Source organism: Ovis aries, chromosome 19, assembly GCF_016772045.2.
Source record: "Ovis aries strain OAR_USU_Benz2616 breed Rambouillet chromosome 19, ARS-UI_Ramb_v3.0, whole genome shotgun sequence".
NCBI lineage: Eukaryota > Metazoa > Chordata > Mammalia > Artiodactyla > Bovidae > Ovis > Ovis aries.
In genome coordinates, this window is record NC_056072.1 from 27,235,226 (window position 1) to 27,257,249 (window position 22,024).

General features: G+C 36.8%; 1 protein-coding gene across 1 annotated transcript in view; it reads left to right on the forward strand.

Annotated features, from left to right (window-relative positions):
• Window positions 1–22,024, forward strand: part of CNTN3 (contactin 3) — a 408,740-nt gene that overhangs the window by 138,760 nt on the left and 247,956 nt on the right. Inside the window, exon 4 of the mRNA XM_015102330.4 lies at window positions 6,870–7,045. Within this exon, the coding sequence (XP_014957816.3) occupies window positions 6,870–7,045 (176 nt within the window). The remainder of the gene's footprint in view (window positions 1–6,869; window positions 7,046–22,024) is intronic.

The following is a 22,024-nucleotide window of genomic DNA, read 5'->3' on the forward strand; positions in this document are numbered from 1 at the left end:
TTCTGAAAGCTTCCCAAATTTATGACCTAAATGCACCATTTACCTGTCACTGTCTTACCACTGGGCATGATGTTCATGAACTCTGGACAGTTGGATTACAATTTACTGCAAAGAAGTGTAGTCTAATTTGTAGATTTATTAGATGCATTCTTTGTGGAAAGAGTATGTTTGTGTGCCTTCAACTTTCCTGATTATTTCCTATACAAAAGGTTGTATTGAAAATATTCAGAAATAAATTTCTGTATTAGGAAGTGAAGTGCACTGTTTTCTCAGAATAAAATAACATTTGGATGCCCAGGCTCACGGGTTGCTTACACATTGCAGAGTTTAAAAACAACCCTTTTGAATCAACATAGTTTTAGCAAGAAGAAAAGCAATCCATGTATAATAAGATATTGAGAAATTTTATATCACCTGGGGATGAGTTCCATTTAATGATGAATAATATTAAGAAGGAGAGAAATATATTGCTTTGTTAAAAGAAAATTAACTATCTTCTGAGTATCTCAAGTATATCTTCACTCTGATGAATTTACTAAAACAAATGCAGTTATAATTTTGTTACAGCAGAAACATGTACAAGAGCAGTTTTGGCCTTTTTGCACAGTAAAATAATTTAGAGATTGTGTCTATATGACAAAGAGTGAGATAACATAAGTAAGAAACATTCATGCATAATGTAAGAAATGTTTTCCATTTTGGCTATTCAGTCAGAACTTAGAGATATGATAGCTTTTACATCTTAGATGCTTACTGAAATAAGATGTTTTCCCACATATTTTATGATCTCTTAAATCTTTCCAGCTATTAAATAGACAAGAAGAAGTGCTTCTATATATTTTTATTTATCTTTACAATTTGCCACATAGCCATTGTACCTTTATTATTCATCAGCTAAACACAAAAACAGAAATTTTCAAATGAAGCCATCAGGCATGCTTCATCAGGCCATAAACATTCTAGACTTTGGAGCTGAAACCTTTTTTCCTTGATACACACTGTTCTTTGTAGATAACAAAGCCACAAGTACCATTTGTCATGAGAGTTCTCTATTCAAAAGTGTGTGAAATTAACTGCATTTTTCCTGCTTTGCATTTAGAGGAGTTCTCCCTTCTTCCTCCACAAGCCATCAAATAACTTAGTAACTAGCAAACCATTTGCAGCTTAAAAATTCAGCCCACCTACTAGTGATTTACTGTCAGATTTATTCTTTGAAGGTCAAGCCCAGCATGTGTTTTGTCCCACGTTTCACTGACTTCTAAGTCAGGTACAAATGCAGACAAACCATATGTGGAAGACACAGTTCATTCCACATGAGAGGAGATGACCCAAAGCATTGAATCAAACAGGTTGCATTTAACCAACATACACTCTATGAGGATGGAAGAAAAGGAAAACAAAGGAAACGGACAGACTTGCAGATTTGGATGGAAACCCCTCCCATGTTAACACTTGTACCTACCTATTTGTTAGATGACTACCATGAGCCACTGGTTTTATATACATTGTTTAAATAAATTGATTGATTGATGGTTGTTGTTGTTCAGTCCCTCAGTTGTGTCTGACTCTTTGCAATCTCATGGATTGCAGCATGCCAGGCTTCCCTGTCCTTTACCATCTCCCAGAGCTTGCTCAAGCTCATTGTCCTCTGAGTCAGTGATCCCATCCAACCATCTTGTCTTCTGCCATACCCTTCTCCTCCTGCCTTCATTCTTTCCCAGCATCAGGGTATTTTCTAAAGAGTCAGCTCTTCGAATCAGGTGGCCAAAGTATTGGAGCTTCAGCTTCAGCATCAGTCCTTCCAATGAATATTCAGGGTTGATTTCCTTTAGGATTGACTTGTTTGATCTCCTTGCAGTCCAAGACACTCTCAAGAGTCTCCACTAACACCACAGTTCAAAAGCATCCATTCTTTGGTGCTCAGCTTTCTTTATAGTCCAACACTCACATCCATTCATGGCTACTGGAAAAATCATAGATTTAGCTATATGGGGCTTTGTTGGCAAAGTAATATCTCTGCTCTTTAATATGCTATCTAGGTTTGTTATAGCTTTTCTTCCAAGGAGCAAGCATCTTTTAATTTCATGGCTGCAGTCACCATCTGCAGTGATTTGGGAGACCAAGAAAATAAAGTTTGTCACTGTTTTCATTGTTTCCTCTTCTATTTGCCGTGAAGTGATGGGACCCAATGCCATGATCTTTGTTTTCTGAACGTTGAGTTTTAAGGCAGCTTTTTCACTCTCCTCTTTCACCTTCCTTAAGAGGCCCTTTAGTTCCTCTTCCTTTCTAACATAAGGATGGTGTCATCTGCATATCTGAGGTTATTGGAACCTCTCCTGGCAATCTTGATCCCAGCTTGTGCTTCATCCAGGCTGGCATTTCACATGATGTACTCTGCATATAAGTTAAATAAGCAGGTTGACAATATACAGCCTTTACATACTCCTTTCCCAATTTGGAACCAGTCTGTTGTTTCATGTCCCATTCTAACTGTAGCTTCTTGACCTGCATAGAGGTTTCTCAGGAGGCAGGTAAGGTTGCCTGTATTCCCATCCCTTTAAGAATTTTCCACAGTTTTTTGTGATCCACACAGTCAAAGGCTTTGGAATAGTCAGTGAAGCAGAAGTAGACGTTTTTGTGGAATTCTCTCACTTTTTCTACAATTGAACGAATGTTGGCAATTTGATCTCTGGTTCCTCTTCCTTTTCTAAATCCAGCTTGAGCATCTGGAAATTCTCAGTTCATGTACTGTTGAAGTCTAGCTTGGAGAATTTTGAGCATTACTTTTCAAGCCTGTGAAATGAGGGCAATTGTGTGGCAGTTTGAACATTCTTTGGCATTGCCCTTCTTTGAGACTGCAATGAGCAGTGATGTATTCCAGTCCTGTGGCCACTGATGAGTTTTCCATAATTGCTGGCATATTGAGTGCAACACTTTCACAGCATCATCTTTTAGGATTTGAAACAGCTCAGCTGTAATTCCGTCACTTCCCCTAGCTGTTGGTAGTGATGCTTCCTAGGGTGCAGTTGACGTTGCATTCCAGGATGTCTGGCTCTAGGTGAGTGATCACACCATCATGGTTATCTGGGTCATGAAGATCTTTTTTGTATCGTTGTTCTGTGTATTCTTATCACCTCTTATTAGTATCTTCTGCTTCTGTTAGGTCCATACTGTTTCTGTCCTTTATTGTGCCTGTCATTGCATGAAATGTTCCCTTGGTATCTCTAATTTTCTTGAAGAGATCTCTAATCTGTCCCACTCTATTGTTTTCCTCTATTTCTTTTCATTGATCACTTAGGAAGGCTTTCTTATGTCTCCTTGCTATTCTTTGGAACTGTGCCTTCAGATGGATATATCTTTCCTTTTCTCCTTCACCTTTGTTTTACTTCTTTTCTCAGCAGTTTGTAAATAAATCGATAGAACAACCGTGTGGGGAAGATGATACTGTCTTCATTTTACATTTTGAAATCTTAGGTTTAATGGAGTTTGGTTAATTGCTCATAATCACATGATGAGTTCAACCCATAAACCAAGGAGCACTTGGTTATGAATCTCATTTCTGTTCATTCTACTGTTAATGGTAGGGTTGGATAGAGACTGGGGCTAGGCACGGGGGGAGGGACAGGAACTGAGAAACAGAAAAAAGGCTTCTAGCACAATGTAAGCTCCATGAAGGAGCTTTTTCACCCCTTCCTTAGAGCCTGGAAACATAGGCACTCAGAGGTGGCTCAGATGGTAAAGAATCTGCTTGCACTGTGGGAGACCCGGGTTTAATCCCTGGGTCTAGAAGATCCCCTGGAGAAGGGAATGGCAACCCACCCCAGTATTCTTGCCTGGAGAATCCCATGGACAGAGGAACCTGGCGGTCTACAGTCCATGGGGTTGCAAAGAGTGGGACACGACGAGCAACTCACACTTTTCTCTTAAGTTTCAAATATTTTTTTGCTAAGAAGGGATGAAGGGAAAGAGGGAGGAAAGGTAGAATGAAGAAGGAAAGAAGGAAGGAGGGTTGATTTTTCTAATAAGAGTTCTTGAAAATGAAATAGGATAAATCAAGATTGGATAACTCTTATTTCTGTCCCTCATAGGCAGTCCATGATTACTTCTTGGGGATATTATAGACCAGTTTTTCCAAACTTGAATGGGCCTATTAAACGCTGGCAGCTCTCAGATGCCCATTCTGTTTTAGTAGACCTGAATAGAGTCTAAGATTCTGCTTTTTAAGCACACTCTTGGATGATAACGAGGGTGCTCATGACCTTGGTGTGCAGACCACCTTGTGTATCAAGAGTGCAGAGTATTAAGAAAGAATGTAGATGAACAGTTTTCCTTAATTTCCTTTTCTGAGTTTCCATAGTTCTAGGATTAGGGCAGGAATCAAATGAAGAAGGATTAACAGGTGTTTACAGTCCCACTTCAAAATTCTAAGGGCAGGATTAAAGTCCTAATAGAAGAAAGTAATCTAAAAGACACGTGCAAATAGAGGCTTGCCTTGGGAAGGATCATAAGAGAGTTACTGTACAAGCCAAGCAAAATCAAACCAATAGCAAAAATCTGCCACAAATGAGAAAGCAGTTATGGTGTTTTTCTATTTCTTTATCATTTTCTTATTTTCAGCTCAAAAGAAAAGACTTGAGGCCTCCAGATTTTCCTCTTAATTTCAGAATGTTGCTTTAAACCTAGGAGTCTTGTATGTGAATATAGAAAGAAAAATCAAGGAAGTCTTAATTTTTAAGATGAGCAAATGATACAATGCTACTTTGATCAATAGAAACTAAACTTGTAAATTTATTCATTTCTTAGCATTAATTTTTTTTATACCTACTCTTTCAGGTATAGAAAATGATACAAACATAGAGGCAAGTGTAATGATGAATATCCATGTAAAAACACTATTCGGTTTAGGAAATCAAACCTAAAAAGCTCAGTTTCCACTGTTTGCCCTGTAACCCTTTCTCACTTTTCGCTCCGTGAAAGCTCTGCTGCTGCTAAGTCGCTTTAGTCGTGTCCGACTCTGTGCGACTCCATGGACGGCAGCCCACCAGGCTCCCCATCCCTGGGATTCTTCAGGCAAGAACACTGGAGTGGGTTGCCATTTCCTTCTCCAATGCATGAAAGTGAAAAGTGAAAGTGAATTTGCTCAGTCGTGTCCAACTCTTAGCGACCGCATGGACTGCAACCTACCAGGCTCCTCTGTCCATGAGATTTTCCAGGCAAGAGTACTAAAGTGGGGTGCCATTGCCTTCTCAGGGAAAGCTCTAAGATACCTTAAACTTGAAGTGTTTTGTTTTTATACATTTAAAAACATGTTTAATACTTGTTTAATATTACTTTATGTCTTTAAAAACTTTATGTACATAGTATCAAACTGCATTTTGCAAAAAAGTTTTAACCTTTGTAAGGCTTTTCTATGTTTACAAAATCTCATACATTTTTCACAGCTGTGTGATATTTCCTTTAACTTTATGCACTTTGATTTGTGATAATGTTCACATTTCACAATACTTTATGTGCTTTCACAATGCTACTATTTCCAGGTTAAATATTTGGTGTATTAATACAGTTTTTATATGACCCAGGACATGGTTAAAAATCTCTGGGCCAGCATTCAAATGAATAGTTCTGATCTGTAACTAAGAGTTTGGAGAAAGTTGACAACAGTTCACTCAGCTGTTTTATTGAAATTCTCATCTGTGAAGTGGGTGTTTTATTACCCATTTTCTGAAAGTTAATATAAAGAGGAATTGAGATGATTGTTGCCATAATACCCTTAAATTTATAGACCGGATACCAGTGTAATTTTCTTATAAAATCAAACTTCTGGCAGGTCGATGGCTTTATACAATGGATGTACTCTTGAGATTGTGGGATATTCAATGAGTTTTTAAACATAATGTCTACTTTTAACTTTGATGTGTCTGGTGTGCTTACTGTTTAAAAAAATTCTGTTTTTTCTGTTTAAAAACTCTTATTTAAAAACCGACTATTAATGACATTCTAACATGTATACTATCATGTAAGAATTGAATCGCCAGTCTATGTCTGACACAGGATGCAGCATGCTTGGGGCTGGTGCATGGGGATGACCCAGAGAGATGTTATGGGAGGGAGGTGGGAGGGGGGTTCATGTTTGGGAACGCATGTAAGAATTAAAGATTTTAAAATTTAAAAAATAAAAAACTAAAAAAAAATAAAATAAAAAAAATAAAAACCGACTACTTTGTTTTTCTCTTTTGGCTTCCCATTGATAAATATGACTCTCAACTTAGTGCCTTTACTGTTTCTGACGCTCTAGGTGGCATTTAGGGTCTTTTACCACAGTGCGCCATTTAGTAAATAGCTCTGTGATGGCTTAGACGAGCCGAAGGTGCCTTGGGGCCAGGTTTTTACCCAGACAAATTGAAATGGATAGTTGAACACTTACCCAATTAATTTATTAAATGTGCTCAGTCAGTCTGGATAAATCAAAGAAATGTGCTTCCCCCTCCTTCATCAGCAGCATGAGACTGGCCTGAAGTGTATGAGATAATGACCTCAACTTTCTACTCCATCTTTGCCTATGCAGACCTAGACTAATTTTCCCCCTAGTGAACAAACTAAATTATTTTCACCTCTTCAGAAAATCTTGAAAACTTTCAGCTTTTAGACACTACTCTATTGTGCTTTCTACTATAATTCAACCTTTTGTTTCTGTTTAAAAAAAAAAAACGACTGGGACATCTTTGATTTCCAGTTATATAACAATTGAATGATATATTTGTCCCCTTTTATTTATAAGAGAGCTGATGTTTAAAGTAGATTCTATAAGATAGGTTGTTTTTTAAAAAAAAATTATACTAAGGGAGAAATCCTGGACATTTGTTTTACAGATGGCAGCTGAATGGAAGCGATATTGATTTGAGTATGGAGTATCGTTATAAGCTGATCAGAGGAAATCTTGTGGTTATGAACCCCAACAGAAATTGGGATACAGGAAACTATCAATGCTTTGCTACAAATTCAGTCGGGACAATTGTCAGCAGAGAAGCTAAGCTCCAGTTTGCCTGTAAGTGTATGTTCACACATGTAACAAATCCAACAGTTAAAAATATATAACTGACTTTGTGTGGTCATTTTGGATTTCAGAAACAGTATGAGGATTTTTATTAATTAAAGAAATAGGCTGAGAAATTAATTCAATGTTTTTTATCTCTCTTTACTGTACAAAGCAGAGTTTAGTGTGTGTGTGTGTGTGTGTGTGTGTGTGTGTGTGTGTGTGTGAGAAAGAGAATGTGGATGTATGTGTGCATGTTTGTTTTCTGTTTGACTATTTTGTAAGGATTCTGTTTAAGGGAGGAAAAAGAATCTAGTTAAGGATGTGTTTACTCATTAGTTACTCTGTGCTTTGTACTATGTTAGAACTAAAAAGAGTATGACCAAATTGTCAGTCACGACCTTTGCTCTGGCAGAACGTTGAAATTAGAGAATTACATCTAACAACTCTGAAAATATAAAGGAACAAAGACAGTGAGAAAGAAAAGAATGTAACATATCTTTGACCTCCATTGCAGTTTTGCCCAGCTCACGATGACCTTCAGTGCAACCCCCATGAGGTCTGGCTCTGGAGACAAAGTCTGTACCATGTTAATTGGACCAGGGTGAACCTATGTCCCATCCCGAGGAGGTCACATGCTCTTTAGCTGGGAATTTAGAATTGAGACCAGAGACCTAATTCAGTCTTTGTCTTCCTGATGTATGTTTAGACCATTTTCTCCTTTTTTCTTTCTTTTTACTAGCCTGTCTTCCTTTGTTTTTGTCATGTTTCGTATATAATGCATATCATCATTACCTTGGTTCTAAGATCTCTCTTAGTTCTTTACACCTCAGTTATTCCAAAATTAGAATGCAGATGTTCTAATAATGTGGTAGTAGTCTTTCCCCACTGCCACAAGCCATTAGTAAATTGATGATGTGTCATTTAATGCATGGCTTATTCTTTTGCCTGCTGTTTTTATAATAGCAGTGGTTGGTTTTATTCCAGCCATTATATTCTGTGTGTTCTTTTTTTCATACTTCTTGCTCTTTCACTTCTTTCATTTTCATTTTTTTTGTCTTTGAATAGATATATATATTTTTAACCTGTATCTTCCCTGGGTATTTTGATAGTTTGCAGGAGACCCTGGTTCGATTCTTGGGTCAGGAAAATCCCCTGAAAAAGGGATAGGCTACCCACTCCAGTATTCTTCAGCTTCCCTGGTGGCTTAGTCAGTAGATGATCCACCCGCAATGTGGGAGACCTGGGTTTGATCCCTGAGTTGGGAAGATCCCCTGGAGGAGGGCATGGCAACCCACTCCAGTGATCTTGCCTGGAGAATCCCCATGTACAGAGGAGCCTGGCAGGCTGTAGTCCATGGGGTTGCAAATAGTTGAATAATGAGTGATTAAACATAGCATAGAATATGTGTATATACGTACATACACACACACACACACATATAATTTTCCAGCGTGTAGCTTGGTTTAGATCTCTTAATTTGCTTTGCTTAGAACTTGAAAGTTTATTTTGTTATACTTACACATCCCATAAAGAATTTAGGAAATTTTCTTGTCTCTATTAGTTGTATGTTTATTTATATTCTTAAAAGGGTAGAAAGGGATTATTTTTGTCTTATTTCTTGAAATAGTTTTTATATCAGGTTGTTCTTTCCTATGAATTTCTGTTTCTGATTTATTGGAGACACATCTATTTGCTTGTATTATTCTGAAGATATAGTCAGTTTTCTAAAATGCCATTTTGGCTTTTAGAGGCAGTCTTTCTTCCTACTTCCATTTGGTCCTCCCATTTTTATGCTTAAAACTTTTAGTAGGTTAAAAAGCAAATTTTGTCCAAAGTCAGCCTTTATACACACATGTCAGTTGATTACCCTGAATTTGCAGAGGTCAGATGTACTCCTTTGATCTACAGGGGAAGGTGAAGTTTCCAGTCTTAATTTTGTATTGCCAGGAGTCTTTCACAAAATACATTATTTCTTCTAACTGTATTTAAGTAGGGGTTTCCTTGGTAGTTCAGCTGGTAAAGAACCCGCCTGCAATGCAGGAGACCCCCATTTGCTTCCTGGGTCAGGAAGATCTGGAGAAGGAATAGGCTATCCGCTCCAGTATTTGGGGGCTTCCCTGGTGGCTCAGCTGGTAAAGAATCAGCCTGCATTGTGGGAGACCTGGGTCCAATCCCTGGGTTGGGTAGATTCCCTTGAGAAAGGAACAGCTACCCACTCCAGTATTCTGTCCTGGAGGACTCCATGGACTGTCCCTAGGGTCACAAAAGAGTCAGACACTGAGTGACTTTCACATATTTAAGTATATTTCTTAATACATATAGAAATACTGGAGTATATTTTTACTGCATGCTATAATTTTCCAATATCTGAAAAAGTATCATTAACTGAAAAGTTTTTCCTCAGTCTATACTTCCTGGAGAATGTAACTTGTTTGGAAATACTTCTGAAAGTATACCATGCCTCTTGCAGTCTGCCCCTACTTCATGGCCAGTAATTTATAGGCAAAGTGGGATAAAGTTGTTGAGTCTGGGATTTTATTTTACCCCACTTAGAAGCTAATAAGCTAGCCTGTTGCTCTTTTATGGATGCTACCAGAAGACATGATTTCCTGGATCAGTAACGAAGAGGTTTATTATTCACCACATAGCAAGCTCCATGCTTCAATTCCCCTTGCCCCCAGGTCCCACAGAGGTGATAGGATTTAGCCAGGATGGATTCTGCATTCTAGGAGGAGCATTGAGATTAGGGAATCCACCTCTTTTATAGCAAGCAGTAAGCAAGCCTGCTTTTCCTAGAGGGAGAGCTTGTCTTATCCCTCCTGGTTGCTCTCTGAAAACATATTCATGAGAAATGGGCCTGGTAAAGAATGATTGGGCCTTTCATTCTTGTCAAACCCAGAATATCTTACAAGGAAGCAAGAGCACATGGAGTGGATGGCTTCTCCCAACCGAGTTTTTCTATTTTTGACTTGGTACTACTGTCCTTGAGTTTCGCTTTTGGGTGCATCCCATCAGGATAAGTGTGGGGAATAAGGTACAGAATACCTTCGTACTTCTGTTGGGATTTCTCTCTTTCATAAAGAAAACCCAGAATGTATCATTTAGTCCCTTGGGTTTCCCTGCAGTTTATCCTCATCTGCCTCATGAGTTTTATTTGTTCATATGCTTGGCATGTGATTGCTCTTGTGGTTTTTGACATATAGTGAGATTCTTTAGTCTTGTTTGCTTTGTAATTTTTTTGATGGTTTCACATGTAGTTTTTGGAAGTTATGAAGAGCAATATCGGGTATTCTTAGCCTGATGTCTTATTGAGCTAAGAAGATAAAAATGATTTTTTTTTTTTTAATTCTCAGCCTAAGGTACAGGCTGAGATACAGGTTTCTGGTAAAGAAGCCAAAGAAGGTGGCAAAAAGTGGAGAATATTTAATACATCAGAGTTCCAACTTACAAGGCATTAGAAAGCATTGCTTTCACTTGGAGGCCTTGAAGGGATGTAATACATTCACTGAAAGAAGGGGTTAATAAGGAGACTTGTATTTCTCCAAGTATATCTTTTTAGGTGCTTATGACTCTAGGGGAGCCGTAACTGGTTTTTTCACAGGTAAACAATTAATGAAGTGTTGTTGTTGAAAAATGTTCTAATTGTTCTATGTTTGCAAACTTAGTAATACTTCTTTGTTTCTGTCAGCCATGGAAAAATATATTCCAAATGTTCTTTGTGGAGAAATGAATAAATAACATTATCTTCAATGCACCACTTTTAACACTGATGAAAATGCAATGAAATTTTATCTTAGTGTTCCAGATGCTTAAAAATAGTATTTATAATGAAATGAAGGTGAAAAGCTCATTCATAGTTTAAGCAGCCTGCTTTATGTAAGCATTCTTTATTCCTTTTAACAGATTCTTTGTGGAATAATCACAGAATTTAGAGAGGGGAAAAATACATGAAGTAATGCAGTGTTTGAATTGTAGACATTTTCTTAGTGATTTGCTGTTATGTTGCATGTGTATGATTTTTTAAGTTTTTAAAATATGTTTCCAGGTGTTTTTGACAGAATTTTAATTCCAACCACAAAATGTTAGGACAGTAAATCCAAAACTTCTTTGTTGACAATTAGTTTTACTTCTCTTACTCTTGAATTTCCTGTTATTCTTCGTTAAAATGTTTTCATTTTACCTATTTCAAGGTGCAGTACATTTTAATCATGAATTATATTAGACATGCAAATTGTATGGAGAAAAGTATAAAGAATGCCTGTGTAGCTACCACTTAAGATTTAAAAATTCAGAGTACAATTAAACTTACCTGGTAACTCACCTTGATGACATTTCCTTCTCTCTTAAGCTCCCTCTGAATAGGTGGTCACTGTTCTGAGTTATATGTTTTTTTTAATTGTTTGAATAAATATGTATGTGTTTTTTAAGCAACAGATAAGATTTTTACCTTTTTAATTTCTAAACTTTTATGTAATGACATCAAGCAGCATTCTTACATCTATACTGCTTTTCACATCAGCATATTTGTAAATATCTGTTGATATTTGTCAACATTTGTTATTGTTCTATATTTTAAATTGTGTGAGTATTGAATACAAAATTGTATTTCACTTTTCAGTTTGCATTTTTATTTTTAAATTAAAATGTAATTTTGGTTTTAATTTGCATTTCTATAATTACAGTGAAATTAAGTTCATTTTAAGATATTTGTTGACCACTTTTATGTTTCTGCTATTTAAATACTTTTTCACTGTAGGGTAGTCTTTTTGTTTTTAAACTTAAGAGTTCTTTGTATATTCTGGATTAATCCTTCACCAGTTATATATGTTTCTCCATTTTAGTGGCTAGGTTTTTTACTTTTCCTTGATGCTGTCAAATGATGAGCAGATGTTCTTAATTTTACATTAAAGTGTTGATTATTTTTTTTTATAGCTCATGTTCTCTCATGAGTTGTTTAAATTTTTTTTCTTCCTTACCCTGAAATGGTAAAAACATTTTCTTATATGTACTTATAAAAGTTTAATATTCTCCTCTTTGCATTGAAGTCTTTAATTACCTAGAATTGGTTTTGTATATCTTGTGAGCTAGATTTACTTGTGTATTTTATTTCAGAGGGGAAATCAACTCTACCAGCTCAGTTGATGGCCATTCTTTATCAGCTGGAAAGCAATGTGTGGTCATGTCTCTGGCTTTTTTGGAATTTTGTGTCTGGAAAATCATATTATTTGAAAATAGTGGTAGTGTGAGTTTTTGGCTCCTTTTATAGCTTTTATATTAGTGCACTTTCTCTCACCTAGTACAGTGTTGAATAGGTATTTTGAGCGTGAATATCCCTATCTTGCTCTTGATTTTCAAGAGTGAATAAGGTTAACATTTCACCATTTGGTATGATGGTTACTCTAGATTTCACAGATACTCTTTATCAAGTTAAGGCAGTTCTTCTCTGTTAGTTTTTAATCAGGAATTCTTTATTATTGTAAATGCTTTTCCTACATTTACTGAGATAGTCATTCTGTTTTTCTCCTTTAACCTGTTAATACAGTGAACCATTTTTAGTATTAACCAACCTTCTAGTCCTGGGATAGTTTCAGATTGGCTTTTATGCTTTTTAATACTTGGATGTTATTATCTGTAAGTATTTTGTTTAGTATTTTGCACATATATCAATATAGGAGATTTTCTTTCCTTCTCTCATACTATGCTTTTTTGGCTTTAGTATCAAAGTCATTTGTCTCTATAAATGAATGAGGATTACTTCTTATTTTATATTCCCTATAAGATTTTGAAAAATATTGGAATTATCTACTTCTTGAATAAGAAGTAAAACATACAAATAAGACTATCCGGGCCTGGAGTTCTCATTCAGGAAATATTTTAACTATTGATTAAATCATTTGAATAGTTGTAGGACCAACCATACTATCTCCTTCTTTGTGGTATGTTGTATTTTTTCTTCTAGGAATTATATCCATTTGGTTTTTGTTCTCTAATGAATTGTCCAAAAGTTGTTTCGAAGCATCTTCTCAATCTTCTTGTCTGTGCTTTATCAATAGATACATTCCCTATTTCATTCTAAGTATTATTTTAGTATCTTACCTTTCAGAATTTAATGTTATTCCTTGCTTTTGAATTTTTATACTGTATTTCATTCATTTCACTCATATGTTTACTGTTCTTTCCAACTTCTTGGATTATTTGACTGTTCTTTTCTTAATCCCTTAAATTGTGTAGCTAACTTCTTACATTCCTACCTTTCTTCTGTTCTTATTTAAATATGTATGACTTTAAGCTTTCTCAGAAGCACAGCTTCAGCCATAAACCAGTGTCCTGACTTGTAGCATATTTAGTGGTTCAGTGTTACAGCTTTCCTGGTGGCTCAGACAGCAAAGAATCTGCCTACAACGTGTGAAACCTGGATTCAACCCCTGGCATAGAAGGATCCCCTGGAGAAGGGAATGGCAGCCCACTCCAGTAATCCTGCCATGAGCAGAGGTGCCTGGGGAGCTACAGTCTCTGGGGTTGCAAAGAGTTGGACATGACTGAGCAACTAACACTTTTTACACCGTCTATAAATTTTATGATTTCATTATTACTTTCTCTTGGATCCATGAATTGTCAGATGTGTGTTTTAAAAGTTTCAAACATATGGGATTTTTCTAGCCATCTTTGGTTACTGATTTCTAACCTAGTGGCCTATTGACAAGAGAGGTGTCTTCCTTATGTTCTTTGAATTAAAGTTGGCAATTGTGTTCAAATCATATATATCATTAATGATGCTTTATCTAATTAATCTATCAGTTTCTCTCATGGTGATGGTAGATTTCTGTTTATCCTGATATTTCTGTTTATTTTGCTTTTTGTAATTAATAAATTATTGATGTATGAAAGTTTAGAATGAGTATATTTTTGGTCAGTATGAGATGACCCACTATCTCTCATAAAGCATTTTATAGATAAGTGGTGACCCACTTATCTCTAATAAGGCATTTGCCTTATAGTTTAAATATTAACATATTAATACAGAAATGTTAATATTTGTGTTCTTTCCTTGGACTGATTGAGAATTTATTTTTCCTTCAGTAACATCAATGTAACAATGTTATATACTCTACTTATTTTCTTATAGTAATCACCCTAGAAAATTTACTAAGGATATTTAACAAATTCTAAACTTAATGTCTCCAACAATAGAAAAATTTCCAATATTTTAAACTGTATTTCCCTCCTCCTGGATGTTATATTAATATTATTGTTGTCCAGTAGTTTAGTTAAAATTTTTAATACCATTAATTAGATAATACTGCTACTGTTCCTTTTATTTTCTAGTTTTTCTTTTATATCTGAAATAATGTAAGCCTATGCAAACTTCTAAATAGTTTGGGAGTTTCTTGTTTGTTTTCAAGAAAAATGTCAGACTTCTGCTCATATCCTTTTAATTTCTCCTTTCCTAGAGGGAACAACTTTCAAATTTTTGATTGGTTCTTATTTACTTCATGTTTTGAAATAGTTTGCTTATTTGCTACCTCTTGATTTTTCAATTTTAAGTATTACTTTTGGCCATCAAATTTGGTAACTGAAGCTTTAACACTTTCATACTACCACCTTGCCACCACAGAAATGTAAGGTTGCCTTTCAATGAGGTTTATGAAAATAATAGCATTTTTTAATGCACAGCTTGTACAAAAACACAAAAATTAAAAATAGGGAAATCCACACTATATTCCATTCACTGTACTTTGATTGGATAGAGTGATGACAAGCCCATTCTTCAATCCAATCCCCGTTCAAACCTCCACAGAGAATAAACATTTCACCTGCCTCCAGTTTCCAGTGGTTAACATTTGAATATGCATTAATTCAGGGCATTTTATTACAGGCGTTTATTGGGTCAGAATTTGAATTAGGTCAATATTCAGTGTTTATATTACTCTGAATTTGTAAATGATATTCAGAGCTGACTTTTATAGCACACTGTAATTATGATTGCTTTTCCTTCCATGCATAATTATTTTCCTTCAAATTAGTAATCTTACTTTTTAATTTTCCATTTTTCTATGGTCTAATATTTATGTCTGGAGAAGGAAATGGCAACCCACTTCCAGTATTCTTCCTTGGAGAATCCTATGGACCGGGGAGCCTGGCAGGCTATAGTCCATAGGGTCACAAGAGTTGGACATGACTTAGCAACTAGAAAGAGAAAGAGAGAGAGATACTTACATCAGCCAAAATTTTGGACAGTTTTCTGAATCTCTTCTCAAATTTTTGAGAGGCGTCTAGTATTCTATTTTACCTTCTTGGAGGAATCCTTTTTTTGGAGGTTTGGGTGCTCCAGTTTGGATTTGGTTTTCCTGCACATTAGGGGCAAGGCTGTATTTCCAGGATCTTCCTTCAGCTACAATCCTGTTCTTGGTGTTCAATATCTTAGAGCACTGTGTCCTCAAGTATCTCAGGAAAGGATGAAGGATAGCTGTGATTGTTCTGGAGCATATGTTCTGAAAGTTATTATACTGGCATGCTTGATTGAGAGACAGTCCAAACGCCCCCTTGGATGATGAAAGGCTCCATTGGCATTTGGAAGCCTGATGGGAGAAGAGGCTTAAGAGACTGCAGCATCCAGTGTGTGTACATATATATTTACTTAAGCCACCTGTTTCCTCACAAGATCCTCTATAAAATCTGCCTAGTGACCTGTTGTCATCCTATGTTTTACCCTCTTTAGAGAGTTAAGCCTGCGATTCATGAGGTCACAAAGAGTCAGACACGACTGAGCAACTGAACTGAACTGAACTTGGGGAATCTCTCAGAGGAAGAGAGAAAGTATAGATGTGTGTGTTTGCCCTAGGAGACTTATTCTTGTTTCATATCATCAGGGTGTGTGTTTTTGTTTTTTTTTTTTCAGATTTACCCGCATGTAGCATTTCCTTTGTGCACTCTCATTCATGCATCTATGACCTTTTTTATATTCTAGAAGTTCATTTTGTGAGTTTCCATTGATGGTCAGTACTCTTTTGTTTTTCTTCTCTTCTTTCTTTTGGTCCCAGAGAGTGTGTTACTTGCCCTTATTCTTCCAAAAATAATTCTGCTATAAAATGTAATTTTAAAGATGCAGAGACTAGAGCCAGGCTGCATGGATTCAAATCCTTCCTCTTAACGGCCATGTAACTTTGGACAAATATTGAACCTATTTTTCCAACTTTTCAGCTGTAAATCTAAGATAACAGTAGAATTTACTTCATCAGGTGTGAGGGTTAAACAAACTACAATGTTGTTCAGCATCTGGAGCAGTGCCTGGCACACAGTGCATGCTGTTCAAAGATAAGCTGTTATCATATTTAGACAATTCTAGGTTATGATTCCTAGATCTTGAAATACATGTCTTATGGTAACTGATGGTTTCATAGCTATTATCTCTTCCAGTTGTGTTTGTCTGCTACTTACTCCTTTTGGTTTTCCTTTGTAAATGTATACTGAAATTTCTCATTTCTCCATGTCTGGTAACCTGTCTTTCATGTTTTCTATCTCTAATTACTTAGTTCTTGTCTTCAGTTCACTAATCTTTCTTCTCTGCCTAATTTACTATTTAACTGTCCTTTGTGTTTTAATTTCAGTGGTTATGTTTTTCTTGTCTAAACTTTCTGTCTGATTCTTTTCCATATGTTTCTGTTCTCTCCTTAGAGCATCCTGGTTTTTTTTCTGAGGATTTGACACCCATCTTCATTTTCTTATTACTCCAATTGTTTAAAGTTTATTTAGGTGTTCTTTCATTGTGTTGTTCTATAAGCTCAGGATACCATTGATGTTAACCTGTGATTTGTTGGTCTGTTCACTCTCATTTGTAGAACATATTACCATTTTTGTAATGTTTGATGTGAATCTGATTTTTAGGAGAATTTCCCCCTCCCATGTCAACATGAGTTTGTTCTTAGCCTTGGTTGAAGAAGTGTCCATACCCAGCAGCTTTTGTGGGTTTCCCCAGGAACCAGGGATATAACCAACCTGGAAACTGTATCGTGTTAGTGTATTGGCTCAATGTGGCCTACCATGTATAGTCAGTTTTTCTTATCAGTCACCTGTAAAAATGAATTTGTAGATACTACAGCATCACTTTTAGGAAAAATAGGGTTGGCAGGTTCCTGCAAACCTTGGGTCATATGGTTTTCGTCCACCATTCAATACCTAACCTTGTTTTATGGATGTTTCTGTTTAAAGGCATCTTATGTCATAAATATTGTTGGTTTGCTAACATTAACCTCATGGTCAGGAACTCTGTAACTCAAGCCTGAACAAAACTTTCCTAACATGGGTTTTTCTCCATAAGGCCAGCACGGCCTCCTTGTGGTTGAGATTAGATAACATTTCAGTGTTATACTTGAGTTCTGATTTAAACATCAGAGTAACAGAAAGTACAAAGATGCCAAAAAAAAAAAAAAAAAAGGCACCAAGTGTGTAGAAAAAGGGACCATTTTTTACAGTTAGAGCACTGAAACAAGGCAGAGAGCATTGCTGCCTTGCACCTCAGCTGGAAACGTGCACCTGGAGTGATTCGGATTTTTCACCACTTTGAGCATATTTGAGAGTGACCACAAAAGTACACAAATACTGATTAAGGCTTTACAAATACATTTTAGGGAACAGGTGAATTCACAAATATGAAATCCACAAGTGAGGGTCTATTATATGTAAAATGCATATGAAACCCTGAATCATATGAGATATATGCCCCTACTCATAAATTCCCCATTGAAGTAGCTGTTTCCTCCAAGTCTCCTACCTCACTGCAACCTCACTCCAAAAAGTAAATGAAGGCCAGAATAACCCCCTAGCCTTCTCTCTAGGTTTGTGGGTGGGTTTAAGCGTGAGTGCAGCCCTTAAAGCATGCATGTGTGTTCAGTTGCTCAGTTGTGTCCAGTTCTCTGCAATGCCATGGACTATAGCCCACCAGGCTTCACTGTGCATGGAATTTACCAGGCAAGAATCCTGGTGAGCATTGCTATTTCCTCCTGAAGGAGGTTTTCCTGACCCAGGGATCAAACTTGCATCTCCTGCATTGACAGGCATATTCTTTACCTTGGAAACCCAGCCATGTGTGAAAGGACTCCTTTTCAAATATCCAGCCCCTAAGCCCAGGACTTCCTCATCTCCTGTTTCCACAAGGGCAATTAAACCTACGCTATCAGATTGCCGAGACTGATCTCCCATTCCCTCCCCTTCCCACTGCCCTGGCTGTCACAGCCTAGGCTCTAGGATTAATCATTCTGCTTTGCAGCTTACTTTGTTTGCTCAGCTTTACATTCAGCTACATTTTTGTGTTATTTTAACCAGCATTGCAGAGCAATTTTTGGAACTCAAGATCTCCTACCATTTTTTTGTGCTTCGTTATATTTCTACTCAGTTGGATTACTTAGGAAGATAATGTTCATGGGTGAAGCCATCTTTGCGTAAGCACTAAGGATAGTGAGATCTGGAATGGACCAGAGACCATGACGTGCTCTTCCTATAGGGGGTGCTCACTGTACAGCCATCCAGTCTTTTGTAAATAATGGATTCTGGGTTATTCTGAAAAGCGATCAGAATTTCAATCATTTGGTATTCATGAGTGAAATAATGAATAAAATAATGAATGAATTATTCATGATTTCCTGAGTGAATTAATGAGTGAAATAATGAGTGAGAAATGCAGAAACAGTGTTACTGTTGGGCTGCAGCCCACAGGTCTACAAATCCTATGCTTGCCCAGATTCAAGACCCAAGAAAGAGCCTGGAGTCAGTGACAGAGACATTAGTAGTTTACTGAATGGGGGATCTGACATGTCTGAAGCAAAGTCCTGGAGTGATACCCACAATGTGCTGCAGAAGGCAAGCAGGACTTGGTGGGAGTCTTTACTCCTGGTGAGAAGAGGAGATTGCCAGTTATAGGGGAAATTGATGCCAGGTTGGCTTTTCGGTCACCAGGGAGACTAGCATAAGAGCAAACCCCTCATCACTTCTTTGATAAGTGCAATCTGTAGTTGGGGCCTGGGCCAGAGATGTCAGTCAGGAGGATATAGGAGAATCAGGCACTGGTTGAGCTGGGTCTGTACAGAGAGCAGGAGAATAGCCTGACCGTACAGTTACCAAAGCTGATCGCTTTTTAGAATAACCCAGAATCCATTATTTACATACAGTGTTTTGACCTTTTATGTATTAAAGACTAAGTTTAATTTTTATGGAAATATTGCATGGGTCAACCCTATCTGCAGCAGACAAGTGAAAGTCAAATATAGCCCAGGGGTTGTCGTTAATGACTTCCAACCTAAATGTTGAGAATAGATGCTCTCATCACATAAAAAATGTTACACCGGATTATGAAATGTTCTTACCTCTGTCTCTTTAGAAGATATCTAAGAGCTCATTTCTTCAGCCCAAAGCTTCTTTTTTCCTTTTTTATTCCCTTTTAGCTGCTGTCCATTTGCAGTCTTTGTATAAAACATAAATTGACCATATTCCCGCTACAAAAGGTTACTTCTTCCTCTTTAAAAACACATAGAAACTTAGAAAAGTAAATTTGAAGAAAGATTAAAGAAGTACAGAAATTTTGAGGGATGAATCCCAGAGTGGCTGGCTGTATCTGAAAAGAAAAATTACTAAAGACTAATTAGCTAAAATTGTTCTGTTATAATTAGTAGGAGCTTAGTTTGCTGTGAGTTACAGGCAGTGCTATTTCTTGTAACTAAAAGTGAAGCTAAAAAAATAAATTTCAACTTTGAACATAAAGACTTTGATGAAGTTCAAAGCTACTTTGCTCTGATGGTTTAACGACAAGTTAAATTTCAAACAGAAGGCTGTAACTTTATCAGTAGTATGTTCATTCTCTGTGAGTTTGAAGAGCAAAATGTTTTAGTCAAACACAATAATTTCAACCTAGTCACACAGGAAGGTTGTGAGTTTTAAAACTAAGATTCTCTAAAAGTCAGTGTTTTTTCAGTAACTTCTCAGTCTGTTTTATGTTTTTCCATGTAAATGGAATATATTTGTTGTTTGCCTTTGAATCATAAAAAGGTTTCAGTTTATAAAATAACTGCTGATATCTTAGGACATTTTTGAAAATATTATTTCATCTCTACATTTTGGGGCCAAAGCTAGTTGGAAGATTGCACTGACAAGTGTCTTAACCTAAGTTTCCACTGGGTTTGCTGTGTTTGCAATTCAGTTCTCTTGTTTTTGAGGAGCTTAATGTGAAAATGTTTACCCCTATACCACCAACACAGGAAAGCTATCACAAACCTAGACAGTGTGTTGAAAAGCAGAGACTTTAATCTGCCGACAAAGGTCCGTATAATCCAGGCCATAGTCTATCCAGTGGTCATGTATGGTTGTGAGAGCTGGGAAGGTAGAGTGCCAAAGAACCGATGCCTTCAAACTGTGATGCTGGTGAAGACTCCTGAGAGTCCCTTGCACAGCAAGGAGATTGAACCTGTCAATCTTAAAGGAAATCAACTCTGAATACTCATTTGAAGGACTTATGCTGAAGCTGAAGATCCAGTATTTTGGTCAACTGATGTGAACAGCCAACTCATTGGAAAAGTTCCTGATGCTAGGAAAGACTGAGGGCAGAAGGAGCAGAGGGCATCAGCGGACAAGATGGATGGATGGCATCACTGATGCAATGGCCATGAACTGGGGCAAACTCCAGGAGATGGTGAGGGGCAGGGAGGCCTGGTGTGCTGCAGTCCATGGGGTCGCAAAGAGTTGAACATGACTGTGTGACTGAATAACAATGTGAGAATGAGTGAAATGGAGCAGGTGGGACATATCTGATGAACATTCTTGATTTAATCAGAATGTTTCCCAATCCATTTTATCCTAAAAGCATGTTGATATGAATTTTCATCCTAGAACATTCTTTTGTGTTGGAATACTGCATTGTAGCATTATCTGTACCACTGAGGTTGAGTTGGACTTGGAATCTTCATCACTGAAATCTTTGTTGCATGAGAATGGCATGATTTATGATTCAATCAACTGACTTGTGATAGATAGCTTCCCAGTTGTAGATAAGGTGTTTTCACTGAAAAGTTGTAATAGTAAGAGTGAGCCGCCAAAACAGGTTACATATATGCCATGGCTAAAGTTCATTCGTCTATTCAGTGGGCATTTATTGAGTATTTGCTATTATTAGATATTTTACAAGTGATCGGGCATTCTGGAATGAATCTTATTTTCCTGGAACTGAGGATCTAATGGAGAATAGAATTGCATCAAATGAATACAAAATATGTACCAACTTTGATACTCTAAAGGAAAACAGTTGCCTCACCTTTCCCCATAATCTGTCTTTAGTACTTAAAGTTCTATACTTCAGTCTTCATTCGTTAGCCTTAAAGAACATGAGGTCAGAAAGAGCTTAGTATGATGTAGATTTGAATGAAGATCAAATCAGTATAACCAGTGAAGGGGAAAATGACATGAGATGATTGGACAGACGTATTCATAGACTGGATCATTCTTGTCTATGTAAGTTGTCCTTTTCCAAGCACTTTAGAGGCCAATAAACAAGATGACATGTTTTGATGTATAAAGATCAAATGGCTGGCTGTTTTGTAGCAATTAGATCAAAGGGTGTCAAGAATGCAAATCTACAGACTCAGGAAATGATTACCTATATTTACACAGCCTATGAGTATTGAAGGAGACCTTGCATTTAGAAGGTTTGAGATAAAAATTATATAACTTGGTAAGAGATTGGATGTGGGACTATGGAATATTTTTCTCATAGACTTGAGTGGTTGGAGGTACACTTCACCAAGATCAGTGACATTAGAGGACCAGGATATTTTGGGGGGTAGGAGGAGGTCTCCAGGGAAATCACGTGTTTGTTGTTAAACATATTAATTTGACTATAGCTCACATCATGAATACCTTATTGCAAAATTTAGACTTAAATTGATGAAAGTAGGGAAAACTAAGAGGTCATTCATGTATGACCTAAATCAGATCTCTGATGATTAT